The sequence below is a fragment of the Heliconius melpomene genome, chromosome 9, assembly GCF_056956725.1.
Source record: "Heliconius melpomene rosina isolate 202511_hmr_F chromosome 9, ASM5695672v1, whole genome shotgun sequence".
NCBI classification, from domain to species: domain Eukaryota; kingdom Metazoa; phylum Arthropoda; class Insecta; order Lepidoptera; family Nymphalidae; genus Heliconius; species Heliconius melpomene.
Genome location: NC_140397.1, coordinates 4,916,655 through 4,936,782, shown reverse-complemented (window position 1 = coordinate 4,936,782; position 20,128 = coordinate 4,916,655). Strand labels below are relative to the sequence as shown.

Below are 20,128 nucleotides of genomic sequence, written 5' to 3'. Positions count from 1 at the left end.
TGGATCTGTGCGCCACAACTGGCCTCTACAGGTCATGTATATGACACGATGAATTCCTACAATCACACAATACAATGAAATGCCTCTAGAAGTCGGCGGAAAGTGGATAGCAGAGAGAGAGAGAGAGAAAATAAAAAAAGCTGTAAATACATTATATTATACAAATTTACAAACGTTAATTTTCATTTCCATTTACCAATGTAAATACGTCTTTTATAGTAAAACCTTATTTATTTATTTGTATCGTACTCTGTTTGCTATAGCGCGCTGCATTGACTTTCTCGCTACGGTACTTAATTGCATTTTAATTATAGCTGAACGCTTGTAAAACTAAATAACATTTAAATGGTACCTATACTGTAAAGTATAGTTTTTTTTTGCCTTCCCATCACGCACATAGAAGGGCAGGCAGAGGGAACCTGGAAAGGTAGTGTAAAGTCACTCCATTCTTATTAAGATACTTCTGTTCAACAGTTTCCGTTGGATGGCTGCTTTACGATTTGAAGACTTTTTCACATACTCATAAAGAATAAGTAAAATTTATATTTAGTTTCTATACAAACAAAACTTACATTTGTCCGTCCGTAGAACTTATGTACGGTCAACATTTAGTATTTAAGGCAATTGGGTCCCAAGAGTTAACTTCAACGTAGTTTATTACTTAACGAAATTTAATTTCTAACTTAACGGTATTGATTGCGTCCTTCAAATTGTTATTAAAGTTAGTTAGTAAAAGAAAAGACTTAAAATCGCTTGATTATATTGGAAATAACTTTTAGCATAGGTACCGATTTTTCTTATGATATTATAAGACTCCTGCGGAAAATGGGAAACCAGGTTCCCCCTGCCTACCCTGCTGTGTGCGGAAACAGCGTTAAATCGATTTATAAGTACTGACGTAATATACACGCCATTACCGAGCACTTAAACGCGAAATCGAATACGCCACAGGAATATAAATAATATATATAACATCACCAGAGAAATAAATAACCCCTGGATTTGGATTACACATACGTAAAAAGGGTTTTCATAGCGTCCTATAAATAAGACTTTCGATACTAAACATCTCCAATATATGTTTATTTAAGGCTTGGATCGTATGTATTTAAGGTTTATCATCTCTAAAAAGTAGATTGGAAATAGTAAAAAAAAATATCTGAAAAGGAAACTTGTTTTAGTTTAAATAACTATATTATTTAAATATACTATTCTAAGACATACCTATTTATTGCCTATTTTAGACAGCTATAAAATCAACCAAACGAATTCGTTAGGTTTGTAAAGCTGATTGTAGATTTTTAATTTCTCAATGGAATTCCAATTCATTATACAAAATATTTTAAACTTTTTTTATTCTTGTTATGTAATGTCTCCGTTCTCATAATCATCTCACCTTTCGTTCTTCACAACCTCAACACCGCGCGGATATTAAATAAATCATTTACTTGCGTGGGAATCGAACCTACAATCTCTGAAAGTTTACAATCACACGCTGCCACTGACTCGACTGGCCTACTTTATATTTTAAGCTTTTTTGCGTAGCTCTACTATTGTGCACTGAACCGCAATGGATTAAATGTATAATATATTTAGCTATAGAACGATTCTGTTGTTATAGCAAACAAAAATCTCGCAAAAATACATTGCACATATGGTTTTAATAATACTGTTATTCTACACACAATTTATCATTAACTTCCAACAATAGCCTTATTTATTGATGATATCAACCAATACGTTGGGAAAACCTGAAAAACAACGGCCATTGATCACACGAAGCACAGAATCTTCCAATTCCCCACAATGTTTTCCGAAATTAGATAAAGTTAAAATAGTATGAAAGATTTCAGCTCATTCGTTCTTGAAATTGAATTTGTCGATAGATAAATTAATTTTTAACAAAAACAAAAACCGACTTCGAACAACGAACTAAAAAGTGAAAAATAATTATATAAAGATTTTATAATTTTCAAGTCGGTCCCAAGTAAAACAAACAGGCTTAGTAATTAGATATTGTAGTAAAGGTGTTGTAGCATTAGTTTGACACCGACTTCAAAATTATAAAATCTTTGTAAAATTATTTTTCACTTTTTAGTTCGTTGTTAGAAGTCGGTTTTTGTTTTTGTTAAAAATTAATTTATTTTACGATTTTTAGTGATGGGTAGATCTTAAAATGATGCTTCTTGAACGAGTGGTGATGGTGGTGGTAGTGGTTGTCAACGAGTGGTTGTGATTGTTCTATGTAAAACTTCATTTAATTAGCTATTATTTTTGTGCAAAGTTACATTTTGGTATATTGACAAGAACAAACATAAAAAGTATTCGGGTAAATTCGGAATCTCCCTTTTTTGAAGTTGGTTGAAAATGAGAACATCCTCTTTTTTGAGATTGGTTGAAAAGAAATGCAACGATCAGGAATCTCACTTCTGACATCAATTTAAAAAGTTTTTGCTTGTAACTATTACAGTATAATTAATTTTTGACCAAAAAAAACAAACTTTCTCAATTTTCTCCGGATTCCATAATCGAAACCTAACCAAACTTTCACCAAATTATCCTTGAAGTGTATCCTTTCAAATAAAAAAAGAATCATCAAAATCGGTTGGCGCGACATTGAGTTATTCGGCTATTAGTCGCGCACATGCATAATGCAAATTTAAGACTTATGTGATTTTCTCATGGATACCATTGTCAGACATGGACCAAAAAAAAATGGGACCATTCGGGAAGCTATACCTTTCAAATAAAAAAAAATTATGAAAATCGGTCCACCCAGTTAAAAGTTATGAGGTAACAAACATAAAAAAAAAAAAAAAAAAAAATACAGTCGAATTGATAACCTCCTTTTCTTACAGAAGTCGGTTAAAAATGGAATTCACCAAGATGTTTAAAGAAAATTGATTTTATACAATTTTTAACAAAGTAATAAGGAAATGATGAAGATGACTTTCCACCTATATTTTGTGGTCTTATTATATTTGAAGCTTTAACTTTCTGTAATGCTTATACACCTTTGTGTTAATTATTTCGTATGTTTTCGCATGTTCTGCCGAATTCTGGAGGCATTGCGTGTTGAGTGGCAGAACTTAACGCCGCGCTTTGCCTCGACACCAAAGCGAAGAAATGGAAATATAAACGTAAATAAATATTTCACTTCCTCGAGTGAGGATCGAACCCACTACCGTCGCGTTACAGTCACACCCTTGTGCCGCTGCGCCACGATGGCCTCTAGTAGGTTTTTTATGCATATCCCACTATATGGAGAATAAGAGTTAAGCTGAAAATAATGAGGGATCTACCGCATACACAAAACTAAAATAACATGGAAAATGGTACGGAAATATGTCTGTGTGTACAAAAAATAAAGTAAAATATTTAAAACTTTAAAATGAAAATATGCTATGTATGTGTATAAGAAGCTAATGAACAAACTTTTAGAAACACCGATAACACTGGAGTTTCCAAAATATAATATTACTTTTATGACGATAATTATAAACGTAGATACTAATATAAACAACAAATGATAATACATAAAAATTATTCGAGCTTATATAACTCGAATAATTTTTAATACTCGGAAGGAATTTTATAATTTGAAATTTTTCTATTACCCACAAACATGTGAGTAATTGACGACCAGTTTCAGACAAGCAAAGGGTACGAGTGACCGTCATGGCAAAGGTACCAGCGTGTGACTGATACGACGGCGACGGCGACGACGGTTGTGGCTTCGATTCCCACTTGAGGGATTGAAGTATTATTTATGAATATTTTCTTATCTCTGGTACCAAAGCAAACGCGCCGCGTTGAGTACCGCCGAAATAGAATCACGGAATTTAAATTCAGCAGGAAATGGGGAACTAAGTGTCTTAACACTAGGATTTCTCTGCCTACCCTGAATACTGAAGTGATATTATGGTAATATTATTTTAAATTATGTTAATATTGTTATATCATAGCGTACTTACTTACTTTATGTCAATTCTTAAAAATGTAATATGATCTAGAAACGTAGATGCACTAAACAATTGAAAACCTAGGTACCTAGGTAGAGCCCACACTAAATATCTTACATTTAATACGACTTTATTATTTCTATAATTCAGGTCACGAATGGTCCCAAGACGTAAATAATGTAATACTAGAGAAATTTAAGCTACGAACAGTTAATATTGCAAAGCTATTTTTTTATGAATGCCTAAACGAGGTGGTCGTCGGTTCGTTCCTCTCTCCGCTGATGAGATCAGGCTTGATATTTTCTGTGCTTTAAGGGGCCATAGACTTTAATATACATATATGATATTAAAGACGGAAAGATGGACAAGAAAGTGATCGTATAAGGATTCTTTTGAAGTACGTTTGAAGTACGGAACATGTTATATATAGCGACAGGCCAGAGGTCACCTTTAAATTGGTCTATAAAAGTTCATCTAATCGCTGGATATTCTGGACTCGAGAGATGCATTTTTAATTGTGCAGTCCAATCAATTCACGTATATTCATTGGTTAACGGTTATTAAATGAAATTGAAAATCTAAATTTCTCATCAATTTTCATCACATATTAAATGCATAGTCCGCGAAGTTCATCATCATCATCATCATCATCATCAGCCTGTCCTCGTCCACTGCTGGACATAGGCCTCTCCAATGGCACGCCACTGAGCTCGATCTTCAGCTCTCAGCATCCAGCTGCTGCCCGCCACTTTGCGAATATCGTCACCCTATCTAGCTGGAGGACGTCCTGCATTACGCTTGCCGCGAAGTTAGTTCGTTAAAAATTTAGTACTAAGATACAAACATCAGTTAACAGGATTTCGGTGCTGTATATAAATATAAATTTCCGCTGCTCTTTTTACAATGAACTAGCATTTTCAATTTTTTTTTGTGACATAGATACGTATAAATTATAATTTTTCCAATTTTTTTTTCCTTTATATAAATTATTGTAAGTTTTGTCTTCTTGCTTATTCTGAAGTGACTGACTACGAATGTCTATGAAAAAATACCCTAAAATAAAAATATGCAAAAATACCCTAAAATAAAAATCTTTCACTATGTGATTGCAATGTTTTCGTTGTTTTTACGCGATTTCAGTTTTCTACAAAAAGAAAACTTGATATTACTGCATTCAATTAAAAGTTTAGATTGTAGCTGGACCGCGCTTACAACTCTGTCTATTGCACTTTAAATAAAGTTATTACTTTCAAGTTATTTAATAAGCTAACTTTGATGAACTTAATTACAGTCGTATCTGAATGGCAGCAAAAGGCTTCACTTCTCTTTGTATGTTGGTTCATACAGATATTGGGTTTAAATGTTATTAAAAAATAATTAAAACCCAATGTTCTAGGAAAAAAAAATATTTTTCTGTAACTGTAAACACGATGGTAGTAAGTTTGATATTCACTCGGGAAATTAATTGTTCAATATTAATTTCCTCGCTGTTTCGCCACTCTACACACGATGCCTCGAAAATTCGGAACTAGGGAATGGAGAGCCTTAACACTAGGTTTTCTCTGCCTCAGAAATAATATAGATATAGTAAAAAAGTAAACTTTTTATCTTAGTAAACCTACATGTATTTTATATATTTCACATAATATTACAAAAGCTTTCTTAAAATTTCAAAAGCATTCAGCTTTTAAAAGGTTCATACGACGTCATTTCCTCCGTACGTTCGACCCGCTCTAAATCATTGCAGCACCTATCATGGGGAACTGCTAAAAGAGATCTTTAGATCTTTTGATATATTTACCATTTAAGCGTATGTTTTATAAAATTCAATATTTTTAAAAGCGTATATTCTTATTGTTTTAGTATATTGTTATCGTAGAGGCAACAAATGTGACTGTAAATGCAACAGGTTGTGGATTCGATCCCCACTCGTTCAAAATTAAAAAAATATCGCTTATTAATGGAATATGTGACTTTACATACATATTTAGGGAATATATACTGAAAAATAATATTATATTTTAATATTTTTTATGCTATTCACAAACTTAATGACAGAGAATTGCTTAGAAATGTAATTTATATTTTTGTTGTCAGCATCTCTATCAATGGCTATAACTTAATTATTTACATCACTTTAACAGTTTCCAGGAGGCACGGGTTTTAGTCTCGCCACGTTCAGATTTTTATATATTTCTTAATTACATTTTTATGAGGCATACTTGCATGACTTCCGCTACTTAACATGCAATACCTCGAAAATTCGACGTAAATTGGGAAATGAAGAGTCTTAACAGTATTCTACTTATTATTCAGGTTCCATTTGCCTACCTTGCTTATTATATAGGTTCCCTTTGCCTACCCCGCTATTTGAGGGATATAGCGTGAAGCTGATTGTTTTTTGTTATGAAAATTAACTTACAATTTATATTGTAAGCACTTCATCACATTATAAAACATAATTATGAACGTCATTCGTTAATTGTGACAAAATAATTTGTGGTTTAGTTTCATTCAGGAGATAATATTCGTTTGACAGCTGTGGTTACAACATTTGCATAAATCTTTTAAATTACACACTATTAAATATTATTGCTATATAAATAATTTTACATGTAATTTTTAAAAATATCTAATGAACGTTACTTTCAGTTTTATTGTAAATTGATATATTTTTTTTTCCCTAGCCTGAACCATCCCATTGTTGGGCAAAGGCCTGTCTTCACTTCTTCCATTCTATTTTATATCGCGCTATTGAGCACCAGTCAGGCTTGTAATGGTCCAGCTCGTCTCGCCATCTCCGTTTTGGTCTGCCAATTCTCCTTTTACTCGGAAGAAGATTTCGCCCAAGACTCTTCAGGCATGCGGCTGACGTGTCCGGCCCAGTCCCATTTCAACATAGCGGCTTTCATACCCACGTCAGCGATTTTTGTTAAATTATTGATTTATTATATAAATCATTGATTAGTATATATCGGGCATATATAATATTATTTATTAAATATCCAGAATATTACAAATATGACATAAAAGTAGTCCATGTCCATCCCAAGACCCTCAAGTATCTCTATATGAAATTTTATAACAATGAAATCAGCAGTTTGGCTGTCATAGACAAACAGACGATGAATTTATAATATAAGTATGAAGATTTAAAAATAAACATATATAATTACGACTAAAGAAGATTAGGTTAACTTTTAAGACCGTTCGACCCCTGTACTAAAGAGAAAAGGGGAACCTATTACCGTCTCAAGTACGTTAAAAAAATTCTTAGAACATTTTTGGTGCCTTTATGGAAATATTACTGTGGAAAATAATTCAGGTCACGAATGGGAAAAGTATGCTGGGAAAAGATGGAGGGTCGAATTAACAATGGTTAAAAATAATTAGGTAGTGTTTTTTCGTTATTATAAAATATTTTTATATTATTTTTAATTGAGGACGTCGTGGTACAAGCGTGTGACTAAGCGCCACCGTTGAGGGTTCGATTCCCACTCGGCGAAATTAATTATTATTTATTAACATTTTTACACTTTGTTAACAAAGCAAAGAGCGGCGTTAAGTTCCACACAATGCCTCCAAAATTCGAAATGGGGAACGGAGAGTCCAAACACTAGGTTATCTCTGCGTGAGAAATAATATATATATATATATATATAATATATATATATATATATAATATATATGATATTATCATAATGCATATTTTATGTATTTTATTATGTCAAATTAATCCTCTGTATGTATTACTATAAAACTAAAAAAATATTTAGTTGAATATTAGTTCGAAAAGAAGGCCATAGACTTATGTATGTATTTCCATTCGACTACAAGGGCAAAGACACAGGTAAAAGCTAGTGTTTTATATAAAATTCTTTATACTATAAATAAAGTACCGTACCTTATGTATATACCAAAAATTTAAATCTCAAAGGACCATTAGATCACAATCAAGAACAAATAATTCAGCTACTTAAATATTTAAAGTTGCTCTAAATATTTCTGAGGCCTTACCTTACCGAGATCTTGACCTTTTATTCTTAAAACTAAGATTTATATTTTCTTAGCAAAAGTAATATATAAGAATCAACTTTGACTGTTTAAGCCAGTTGCGTCCCCAAAGTAACTTCCACGAAGTTTGCTTAATGAAACTTGACGTCTAACTTTAAATTATTGATTAGACCCTTCAAATTGTTCAATTTAGGCCGTCGCGTCGTCGTGGTGTAGACACAAGCGTGGTACTAACCGGTAGTGGGTTCAATTCCTACTCGGAAGCATGAAATATTTTCATATCTTAATATTTTCATTTTTTTCTAGGTAAGGTAAAACACCGTCTTAAAACATGATAGAGCTCAAAAAATTAACTATGTTTAAATTCAAATGTACTAAAATAATTTCGAAAACTTTTTAACGAACAGCTTAAACAAACATTTCGTAGAGAGACATTTCACGTTTGCGAATCCTGAAGAACACTAAAGAGAAAAGAAGAGAAGTCTAACTTTTTTTTCTAAAATCCAAGGCAGCGGCAGTAAAAAATAAAAAATACAGTACAGATATGTTTGCATTATTTCGTTCACTCCAGGTATCTCCTTTTACTGCTCTTCAAATTTACTTTTCTAGTAACGTTATATGAGATTTAAAATGTAGCTTTTAATTACACTTACTTATAAAGAAGTCGTCGTTATGCAGTGCAATAGGGTCGAATTGTAAATAAGATATATTGATTGTAGTTTCGATTTCTGCTCAAGGGCAAGACAAAACACGGTGTTGAACACCACCACATAATGTCATGAAAAATGGGGAGAAATGGAGGAAAATGGTTATTTAATTTATTCCATGTTTTTTTTACTATTTCTTTTGATTATTTATTTACGGTAAATTCGTATACAAAAAATAATTGCATTAACTCTACTTAAAATGAAATGGGTTAATGGAATGAAATCGGTGTATTTCTTTATATTTTGCCCATAGGATGAAGAAATTCAAATAAATACGTAACAACAATATATGCAAATACGTAAGTAGGGACTTACGTATTTACATATTTTTTGATATATCTAGATAATAAACTGCTTGAGTGATGGTAAAATTATAATTACATTCTAATTAACAATTATTTTTACTTTTCCATCTAGGCAAAAGGCGATGATGTGCACCCACGCTGAAATATGGAGATGAAACGACAACCCGATGCCAACCACTCCCCTATAAACCTGGCCGTTAAGAAGGATAAAGAAGTAAAGACAACAAAGTCCAGTAACAAAACAGAAAAGGAATTGAAAATCCCTCAAGAAAAATCACCTGTTGAAGACAGTTCGAAAAGAGAAAGAAGATTATCAAGAGCGAGTGAGAGTTCCAAAGAAACTTTTGAACGGTAAGTTAACTTACATATTCTTGTATATTCATGAAATTTGGGGTCAGCGTTATACATGCTAAAAATAAAATATCTGTGGAAAAGTATGTAAAAATAGGTAGGTATATTAAAAGTTATAGAAGCTATATCTATTTGTAAAAAAGTTCTTATAAAGCTTTTATAACTATTTCAAAAAAAGACGACGAAGATTTAATATTTTCGTTTCTTGCCTATGGTGTGGCAAAGCACGGCGTTTAGTTCCGCCACTCAACCTCCTAGGCTCCCTCTGCCTACCCTACATACGGAATACAGGGTGTACCTGTGTACATTTTAAAATAATATGAATACAAAAGTTAAAACAAGATTTGTTCATAAGTTAATAACAGAATGAAGTTTTAAGCAAATTAGCTGTGACGTTGGCGTTGGGGTTGTTTGCATATTTAACTTTTCATTGGAATATCTAGAGTCGCGAAACATCCATAATTAAACTTACTGTTGAAGATAGTTCAAAAAGAGTTTTTTTTTTACCAGGCTTTGAATACTCCGAGTGCATAAATTAATTGAAAATGTATTTTAAATTTATGTAGCGTGACATACCACCACTACATTCCCCACCTTCCACGATTAATAAATTAATGATTTATGTCCGAATCTACAAAAAATATAAACGCACGTTGCCTGGTTACCAGCGAGACGAAGTGTAAATAATAAATAATTCATTGTCTCAAGTGGGAATCGAACCCACACTCGCCACGCTTCCAATCACACTCTTGTGTCCTTGCGCCACGAACGGCTTAATAGGCTTAATTATTCCAATGCTTTTTGGATTCTCTAAGTAAAATTTTTCAGTATTCTTTCCTTTTGCCGCTTTTAAAAGCGAAAAAAAAACAAATAACAAATGAAGGTATCACTTAAATTTTCAACGAGTAATCAATTTTTAAAGATTAACAACTCAATAGTAATTTGTACCTCGTCCATCATTCTCTGGGAATTAAAGCACGTCGGCTGCCAGGTTAACATAATTACATTATTTGCCAGTTTTTCTGTAGAAAATTATACTGTGGGGGCTATTGTACCAATTTCAGGATAAAAGTTGAAAAAAGTTAAATTTGCAAGTATATGCACTCATCTATATATATAAAATCGAAAGGTCACTCATTCATCACGAAATCTCAGAAACTACATGTGCTAGGAATCTCGAATTTTGCATAGGAGTTAGTTATAGGACGTAGGTGCTCGCTAAGACGGGAATTTGCAATATTCGACTTCTAAGGGGTTGTTGCTTCTAAATGCTAGAAGTCTCAAATTTTGCATAGACGTCACTAGGACGTAGTCATGGAGACAGAAATTAATAATAACATAGTTGACGCGAGTGAAACCGCGAGCGGGCCGCTAGTTTTGTATAAAATTAATTACAAATTTAAGTTTGTAATATTTTTTTTAAAGATTCAAATTAAAGATTTGTCTATAAAAGATGAAATAAGTAATTAACTAATTATTTAAGTTCCTATCTTGTTTGTAATATATTATTACACTTACAGACAAGATTCTAAAACAACGCTATCAAGTCCAAAAGTATCTCGTAAATATTTAACACATTGGAAACAAGCATGTGATAAGACCAAAGATAAAACTAAAGAATTGCTGAAGAGGTGGAAGACACTACCGGAGACCGAGGATACTGGAAACCAAATGCAAGATGCCGCCCAAAGTCAGGAAGACAAACATCATGGCTGGAGTGTTCATGTTTGGAGTGAGTACACTGTTATTATATTTATCTGTAACTGTTATTTTTACCATATTAAAACACAAACAAATAATTTGGAAAGACCATGTGTGCCATGCGCCTGTACTAAAAAAAATAAAAAAAATATATTCAAATACTTTTATTTTAGCGACATGGGTGAACCGATGCAGCGAGGACCTGGAATGCTTGAATCTAGAAGAAGAACAACCTTTGGCGCAACTTAGTTCCATACAGACTGACAAAATGACATTGTTCTTTACTGAACTTCTGGACCACGACCGTGATGACGTTATATGCGTTCAGGACTTTGATAATTTTTTTGAGGTAGATATATATTGTGTTACATTTTACACTATGGATAGAAGAATTATATAGTAAATATTTGAATCCTTGAACGTAGGGCGAATCTTGCACAATATCCAAGAGGCACAGGTTCGAGTTTTATAAATTCTTAAAAATAAAATGTAAAAATAAATGAGCTTCACGCTGAGCATCCCGCACACAATAGAGTAGGCAGAAGGAACCTAGTGTTAAAATGCTTTCCGTTCCCCCTTTTTTCCGCCGAATTCAGGAGGCATTACGTGTTGAGTGGTGAGCTCAACGCCACGATACCAGAGCGAAGAAATAAAAATATGCATTTAAATAAATATTTAATTTCCTTCCTTTTCCCCTGCGCCACGACTAGCCTCAGCGTAAAATGCCTATGAAAAATTGCCTCTTTAGACTTCCTTGCTGGACTATCCAACATGAACACATGCAATATATGGAATTGGGACTAGAAGTTCATGAGCTTAACTCATTCAACCAAACAAATTGTTTAACTTTTTAACATTAGGACGTATAGATTCAGAAACGCGAATCATCGCTGCCTTTTTTTATAAATTTACTAGCGGACCCGGACGCGGCTACGCCTGCTTGAAGTATAAGAATATAATTTCTATACAAATATAATTTCAATCTAGATGAAATGCTAAAAGTGACTATTATATTTATTTTCATAAGGATAAATATCAAAATGACGCGGTAACGAACGCGGTCGCGTAGCGACGACGGTTGTTATTAACATGGCAGATTAAATTGCATGTCAAATTAGAAAGTATTTTAATTTATTAGTATATATGTGTAATGTAATATTATATACCCTATAGCACTTCTGAAGAATGCAGCTTTCATACAAAACAAAAACAAAGTAAATCGATCCAGTAGATCCAAAGATCTTAGCGTTCAAACAAACAAACAAACAAACAAACAAACAAACTCTTCCGCTTTATTATATTATTATATATTATATTAGGTTTCTCAACTTTTTCACGATTTAGTCGGTTTTAATAAATGCCCCGTCCCGAGACCCTCAGGAAAAAAGGCAATTCAAATTCACTATATTCTTGTTAATACTACCCCCTCCCCCTGCCCCTTGTTAAAATAGTAAATAAATAAATCAAATTAATACATATATTTAAATAAAATACTGTTAAATTAGTGTCAGTTGTGAGTTTAATTTCAGAAGTATGTGAATTTGTGTGTGTGTGGATGATGACTACGTGTCCGCTATTGATGATTGCTGCAGTTGCGTTACGAAAACGGTGTCTCCAAGAACTTTATTAATTATGGTGGAGGAGTGTAATGCTGCCTGTTTCTGAAGGATGTGAATATTTATGTATGTATCTAATTTATCACAGTATCGCTGAAGGCTTTTTGATACCACTCCCGTGGCTCCTACGATTATCGGAATAGTTGTGACTGTGGTGTTCCATAATCTGGAGAGTTCAACTTTAAGCGGATGATATTTGCTAATTTTTTCTAGTTCCTTAGCTCCAATATTATAGTCAGACGGTACTGAGATGTCAATAAGGTAAGTATGGTTGTTTGTTTTATCTATATATATCAGGTCAGGTCTGTTGTGTACTATTGTAACATCTGTTTGTACCGGTAATTCCCACATTAACTTCGCAACACTATTTTCTCTTACAGTTGGTTGTTTTAATTCCTCCTTCCACCACAATTTATTAACCTCCATTTTGCTTTTCCTAGCCAAGCACCAGAATATATACTGAACTAAGTTATTATGTCGTTTTACAAAATAAGTACCGGCAAGTTTCTCACAACCTGCAAGAAGATGTTGAACTGTCTCGTCCTTACTTACGCACAAGCGGCATTTGCCATCAACATTCCGCTTCAATATATCTCGCTCATGTTGGCGCGTTATTACTGCCTGATCTTGTATAGCAAATATGGACGATTCCAGTGCAGGTGAAACAGTTTGCTTCTTCAGCCACTTAAACGAGAGTTCCCTATCAATATTGGCAAGATCAAGAACTTTTTTAGGGAATTGTCCATGTAAACTCTTATTTCTCCAAGCTTCGTTTTGTTTTTTTATTATGCAATTTTTAATTTCAGATTTAGTGTGATTATTACCGGACGTTAATTTTAATTCTGTTTCTATTTCCAGTGAATCTTTGTATATTGAATATTTTTCTCTCTTCTGGTCGTGTGTCACTATTGCTTCTATTAAATAATCACTCTTCTGATCTAAATATAGTTTGTACTTCAAAATATGAGCTTTATATAAATTTTCTGTATTAATTAAACCTCTACCGCCATTCGTTACGGGTAAATATAGTCTCTCTAAATCTGCTTTTTGCCGATGGACCTTTTTTATTGCTAATAATTTTCGTGTTTTGACATCTATTCGTTTTAAATCACTATTTTTATAATTAATTACTCCGAATGAATACATTAAAACTGGAACAGCATACGTATTAATCCCCTTTATCAAATTTCTTGCGTTTAAATAAGAATTTGTAATGCTTTTAACCCTCCTAAAGTACTCTTTTGTTAATTGATCTCTAATATTACTGTGGTTTATTTTCCCCGATTCGTTTATTCCTAAATATTTGTATGTTTGATCTATTTTTAATTGTTTAAAACTATTTCCATTCAGTAGTACATGTTCATCACCTTCGGTGTAATTCCTATGTCCAGCAGTTATATGAAGAATATTACATTTATCAAATCCAAATGACATACCTATATCGGCAGTAAAAATTTCTACACTATTCAGTAAAATTTTCAAGTTAGTTTTGTTGTTTGCATACACTTTAAGGTCGTCCATATATATGAGGTGATTAACCCACACGCTGTCCTTCAGATGGTATCCCTTTTTGTCATATTTCCCTAGAATGACTGATATCGGATTGAGAGCCAAACAAAATAGCATTGGAGACAATGAGTCGCCCTGAAAAATGCCCCGCTTTATCTGAATCGGTTCAGTAGTAAAAGAGTTTGAAGAGCCCTTTGCCGTCATCACAACTTTCCATTTTGGCATAGCTCTTTCCAGAAAGAATTTGATAGCTGGTGGGCATTTGTAGATATCTAATACTTGCAAAAGCCATTCGTGCGAAATACTATCAAACGCCTTTTGATAGTCTATCCAGCCCATACTTAAATTTTTTTGACTTTTGTGAGCATCTTCTAATATGGCCTTGTTAATCATTAAGTGATCTTTACATCCACGGGCCCCACGACGACAACCTCTCTGCTCTGGGGCCATGATATTATTTGCAGCACAATGGTTGTAAAGTTGGTCAGCCAATATCGAGGTTAGAAGCTTGTACATACTCGGCAAACACGCAATCGGGCGCCAGTTTTTAGGTTCTTCGGTATCCAGATTTTTTGGTATTAAAATAACCTTACCAGTAGTTAACCAGTCTTCTAAAGGTTCCTCACCCTTCAGAATATTTGTAAATAACATTGCTAGATGGTCGTGCATTTTAGAAAAATATTTTAGGTAATAGTTTTGAATTTTATCTTGTCCTGGCGCCTTCCAATTCAACATTTTACCTACGGCTTGTCTAATCTGTTCAGTAGTGATTTCTTCAAATAAATGAGTATTTATAGTTGTGTCATTGTGTTGCCTAATATCAGATATCCACTTTGCGTTACGATTGTGAGAAACTGGTTGCGATAAAATGTTTTTCCAAAAGTCTTCAGTACTGTCTTTGCTCGGTAATTTTATATTAATATTTTCTTGCTTGTTGTTTAAACTTCTATACAATCTATGTTCGTCTTCTGTAAACATTTTGTTTTGTTGTTTCCTACTATTTATTTCCTCATATCGCTTTATCCTACCTGCTAATGCTTTTATTCTTTGTTTCAACATTTCTTCTCTATTTTTATGCTCTATTTCGTTTTGTATATTATACTTAGAATACAGTTTTATTTTGATTTTTATCATTTTTCTTGAATTAACTCCTCTAGAGATTTCTATCATCTGCCCCAACTCTTTCCTCAAACGTTCTATTTTTACTTTTACTCTTTTTTTCCATGGTGGGTCTGTATGCGGTTTTGTTGTATTACTAGGTGTGTAAGGTGATTGATTATTATTTATTATTAAGGTTTTTGCAGCCGAATAAATTATATCGTTTGTATCTCGAAGGGAGCAAGCACCTGGTAAAAGGTCTGGTAAAAAGTTGTCTATAATTGCTAAATTTTGTAGATATTGCTTATTAATTTTGGCTTTTGGCAGATACTCGCGCTCTTCGATAGCTATTTCCTTTGTTTCAGCTAAAATGTTAAGAAATTGACTAATAATTGGATTTTCGTAATAATCAGCCGTTTGAGGAACTGGCTGATTATCAGGGTTAAATGTTTCCCTACTTTCATTATTAAGTGTTGTTGGTTCTTCTATTGTTTCTTCTATTATATTATTTAAGGTAGTTGATGTATATGTCTGAGTATCAATGGGTGTGTGAATGTTATTGTATTGTATTAGCTGCATCTCTATTTCAGCAGACTGCTTTATTCGATTCAGTTGTTCTTGTGATATAAGGTTCTGTTTTAAAATTCTACGCGCTTGGTTAGACAGTGTATTTCCATTGAATTTGTGTATCTTTGGATTGTCAGGGTTCCGTTCCTTAAATAGCTTTTCTAATTTTCTTATGTATTCTGTCCCTTCTTGTTTCGCCATATAATAACAAAACATTAGCTCCTCTTCCTCTGGTTGTGTCCACTTTCTCCTCCTATCACCCTGAGATTTATCCACGTTTATTGAATTTTGGCTTTCTTTGCGAATACTGATTTGTGCTGGTTGATTTGAGGAAGACGTTGATGATGTGGATGTTGTTCTTGAACGAGTGTTATGTATGATTGGTATGACTGGTGTTGATGCTTGTTGTGATTCATTTTCTATTGTTTTTTGTATTGTATCGAGTGTATTTTTTGATAATACATTTTGTTTTATGATTCTTCGCGCTTGATTAGATAAGAGACTTCCGTTCATGTAACTTTTTGAGTTTGTTGGATTACGTTCTTTGTAAATATTTTCAAGTTTTCTAATGTATCCTCCACCCTCACTCCTAGCCTTATAATAACAGTACATCAATTCTTCTAATTCAGCTTGTGACCACTTTTGTTTTCCTGCAGTTGTTGAACTTATCGTGGTCCCCACGGATGGACCGGCCGAGTGTTCGACAGGAGATTCCCTTCTCGGCAAAGTCTCATTCGTTCCTACCCCATTCCCCTCAGATTCGGCTGTGACATTTTCGGTTTCCCCGACTCCCGCCCGCCTGTTCAACGGAGAGCCACTGACGGTCCGCATGCTGTCATGCCCAGCGCCAGCTCCAGACATGCCCCGGCGATCACCCCCGGGTAGCGACCCTATACGTAAATTCTTAAATTGTCTCTTCATGATTAAGAAGATTGCTAGTGCTCCGTTGGCCATCGATTAAGTCACCGTCTGATATACAGACTTCGATGTTCCACCCCTCACGTGGCATAGATCTTACAGCCGGACGTGGAGTTAGACTATGAGGGGCTTATTATATTATATTATATTATATTATATTATATTATATTATATTATATTATATTATATTAGTATAGATTATATTTACTGCTCTTATTATTCGTTTAATTAAATTTATCAAATTTGTATTTAAATTTAATTATAAAAAACTAAAAAATATATAGCTTCGTAAAAAATACAAAGGTTTTTGCGATTAAGTTATATTTTTATTTAAATTCATTGCGGTTAAAACAATGAAAACAATTGTAAGTGCTTTGCAACAACTAGTCGTAAGAATTAGACCAATAAAATTAATTTTGTGAGAAACTTGCAGAAGCTGGCACATTTCGCGGACTGGTCGCCCAACTCGTCAGAATTTCTAATTTTGTTGGAAGTGAAAAGGGAATTTATCGAACATTTCATCAACCCGTTGCCCGCCAGGTAAGTAAATTAGTTTAATCCCAACGACAAAGGAATAGGTACGATAATGAATTACTAGAATTTATTACTATTATAATTAATTCTAGTTGTTCGGAAAATAGAAATGCTGTATTAATTTGCAAGAGAGTAAGCATTATTCGGGTACAATACAAATTAACACTAATAGAACTGGTATGAAAATATTATTATTTTAGTAGACAAAGAGAACCAAGTATTTTTTATTAGCAGGGTAGATAGAGAGAACCAAGTGTTAAGACACTACGCTCTCGAAAGCATTGTTTGAGTGGCGGAACCCGAAGCCTTGCTTTGCTTCGACACCTGTTACTCTCGTTGAGTTACACCCCTCAACATGCAATGCCTCCAAGATTCGGCCGAAAGGAGGGAACGGTGTGTTTTAACAATATGTAGGTTCCCTCTGCCTAGCTTGTTGCTGCTGATTTAAGTTTGATTTGATTTATATTATTTTTTGTAACAATTTATAAGTGTAAACAAAAATATTTTTAATTTTGACAACAATACAATCTAATATGCTTGACTAAACTCAACTATTATTCTCAACTATTATTTCTCACTCGAGGGAATTTTGGGAAATATGTCTCTTGCAATATATTTTTCTAATATTTGTTCCTAGATGGGCCGAATTGCCTTATTATAGGAGAGTTTGTGGGCCAGAAGCTGGAGGTATAGAAGGTAGGACAACATTAGAAGGCTGGCTGGCGCGGTGGGCTCTACATATAAGCGAGATGGGAAGATTTGTGGACCTACCACTGTATTTACAGTATCTTTGTAAAATTCTCTTTCACGTCGTCGACAGAGAAAGTGAGTAATAAAAAATGTTTAAGGAAAAATGTATAGGAATTTTGTATACAGGGAGGACCATTTAAAATGTGTAAAAATCGTGAAAATCAAAGATTTTTTTTTCTAGAAATGAAATTAACTATGTGGATTCTGGACACATGTGCACAATTTTTATAGTACATTGTTTAATTAAGGTGTTATAAGAGCTACAGCAGTTGTCAATTCATATTTCTTTATATTTGTTTCTAATAACATTGAATTATGGAGTTAAAAACCTTATAATATAAACCTTGACTGACTATGAACATTAGGAGGAAAATCAATTTCTTTTATACGAAAATTATATAAAAGAAACTGACCTCTTGCCTCTATACTAAATGCGTAATATTATTATCACGAAATAAAGAAGTAAAAGCAAATCTTTGATACGCCTTCGGGAACTCTGAGAAATGGATAATTAATCACGCCAATTCAATTTGTAAATGTAGGACAAACAGTTCGGTAATTAATTAGGCTTTCATTTATTTTCCTTTTTTTTTCGCTATTTATAGAAGATTTTTAAAAAGTTATATGTAAATAAATAATTGTTATGTCCTAGATCTGGCTTAGCATAATTCGGTCCTAGTTTTTCATATTGAAAGACGTGAAGAAAAGAATGGATTATTATACTTTTCATGGGTTTTTATGAAGCTTCAAGATAAATTTTAACAACGGCATAGCTTCTCTTCTCTTCTTCTTTTTCTTACTTCACGAACGAATTAAAAAAGTCCAAGTACAGAGTATCTTCAAAGTTTTACGGGAACATAATTTACTTATTTATATAATATGTAACTTTTGAACCATATTAAACCATCGTTAAAACAAGTCAATATTAAGTTTCTGTTTCCAAAAGGAACTGTCCTTAGGCAACTTTGACTTTACTTTTCTAACGGTCGTTTTCCTTGTTGAATTATCTGAAGCATTTGATTGTCTTCGAACAGATTTAACTTAGTCAGGGTGGGTTTGAACAAGAATTCTTACTTTGAACAAGAGTTTAGTTTCTTGAACTTTAAATTAAGTTGCTTACAAGGTTTTCATTGACGTGACGACTTTACAATTTTAGTTCTTTTTTAGTTTTCTTTTGTTTATATCAGTATAACGAAATAAAATAAAATATATATGGAGCATTCTACGTGAAGCGGACAAGTAAAAAAGTCAAGAAGAAGAAGTAGAACTTACCTGGGAAATTTTTGTAACGACATTCTGTTCCCATTACGACATATCCGTTTGTACGGCCTATTACTATTAAGTAGGCCGTACAAGCTTACAACTTACAACTTTCTCCCAAAATCTGAAGACATTGCGTGTTGAGTAGCGAAACTCAAAACCGAACCTTGTTTCATTACCAGAGCGAAGAAATTAAAATACGAAATATTTCATTTCCTCATGCGGGAATCAAACTCACAACCTGTCGCGTTAACAGCCTGCTTGTGCCACGCCACGACTGGCCCCATTATAACTTGTAACAAAAATTATATTAAATTACTTAATACATGAAAATAAGTTATTTATTCCTATTTTTATGTTCAGATAAAGGAGAAATAACGAAACCAGCTCTAGCTGCTTTCTATCGTTCTGTAATAGGACTTCCATCTAAGAGAGTCTCGGAGATCATCGACACTGCATACGACAGGATGACAAGCGTAAGTAAAATCTTATTGCATTTATAAACCTTATGTCAAAACATTCCTTTTTCTACTTTCCGCCCAAAGCCAGGATATTGTGTATTGAGTGGTCGAGCTGAACCGCACTTTTTTACCATATCTAAAAAATGGAAATAATTTTAATATTTTTATAGAATCGTCTTTTTACAAGGATGTAGCTCATAAACCGTCAGTTAATCAGTTGAAATTTTGACATATTTTTATCGGGTAGGCAGAGGGATCTTAGTGTTAAGACACTCCGTTCTGCCGAATTCTTCTGTTTTCTGAGTGGCAGAACTAAACGCCGCGCTTTGCTTTGACACCAGAGCGAAGAAATGGAAATATAAACGTAAATTAATG

General features: G+C 33.4%; 1 protein-coding gene across 2 annotated transcripts in view; it reads left to right on the top strand.

Annotated features, from left to right (window-relative positions):
* LOC146536325 (uncharacterized) overlaps positions 1–20,128 on the top strand; it is a 124,930-nt gene that overhangs the window by 104,037 nt on the left and 765 nt on the right. For both annotated transcript variants that reach the window (XM_085190270.1, XM_085190269.1), the window contains exons 2-7: positions 9,101–9,339; positions 10,860–11,071; positions 11,214–11,389; positions 17,182–17,288; positions 17,920–18,107; positions 19,656–19,768. In XM_085190270.1, the coding sequence (XP_085046396.1) occupies positions 9,134–9,339; positions 10,860–11,071; positions 11,214–11,389; positions 17,182–17,288; positions 17,920–18,107; positions 19,656–19,768 (1,002 nt within the window). In that variant the 5' untranslated portion in view covers positions 9,101–9,133. The remainder of the gene's footprint in view (positions 1–9,100; positions 9,340–10,859; positions 11,072–11,213; positions 11,390–17,181; positions 17,289–17,919; positions 18,108–19,655; positions 19,769–20,128) is intronic.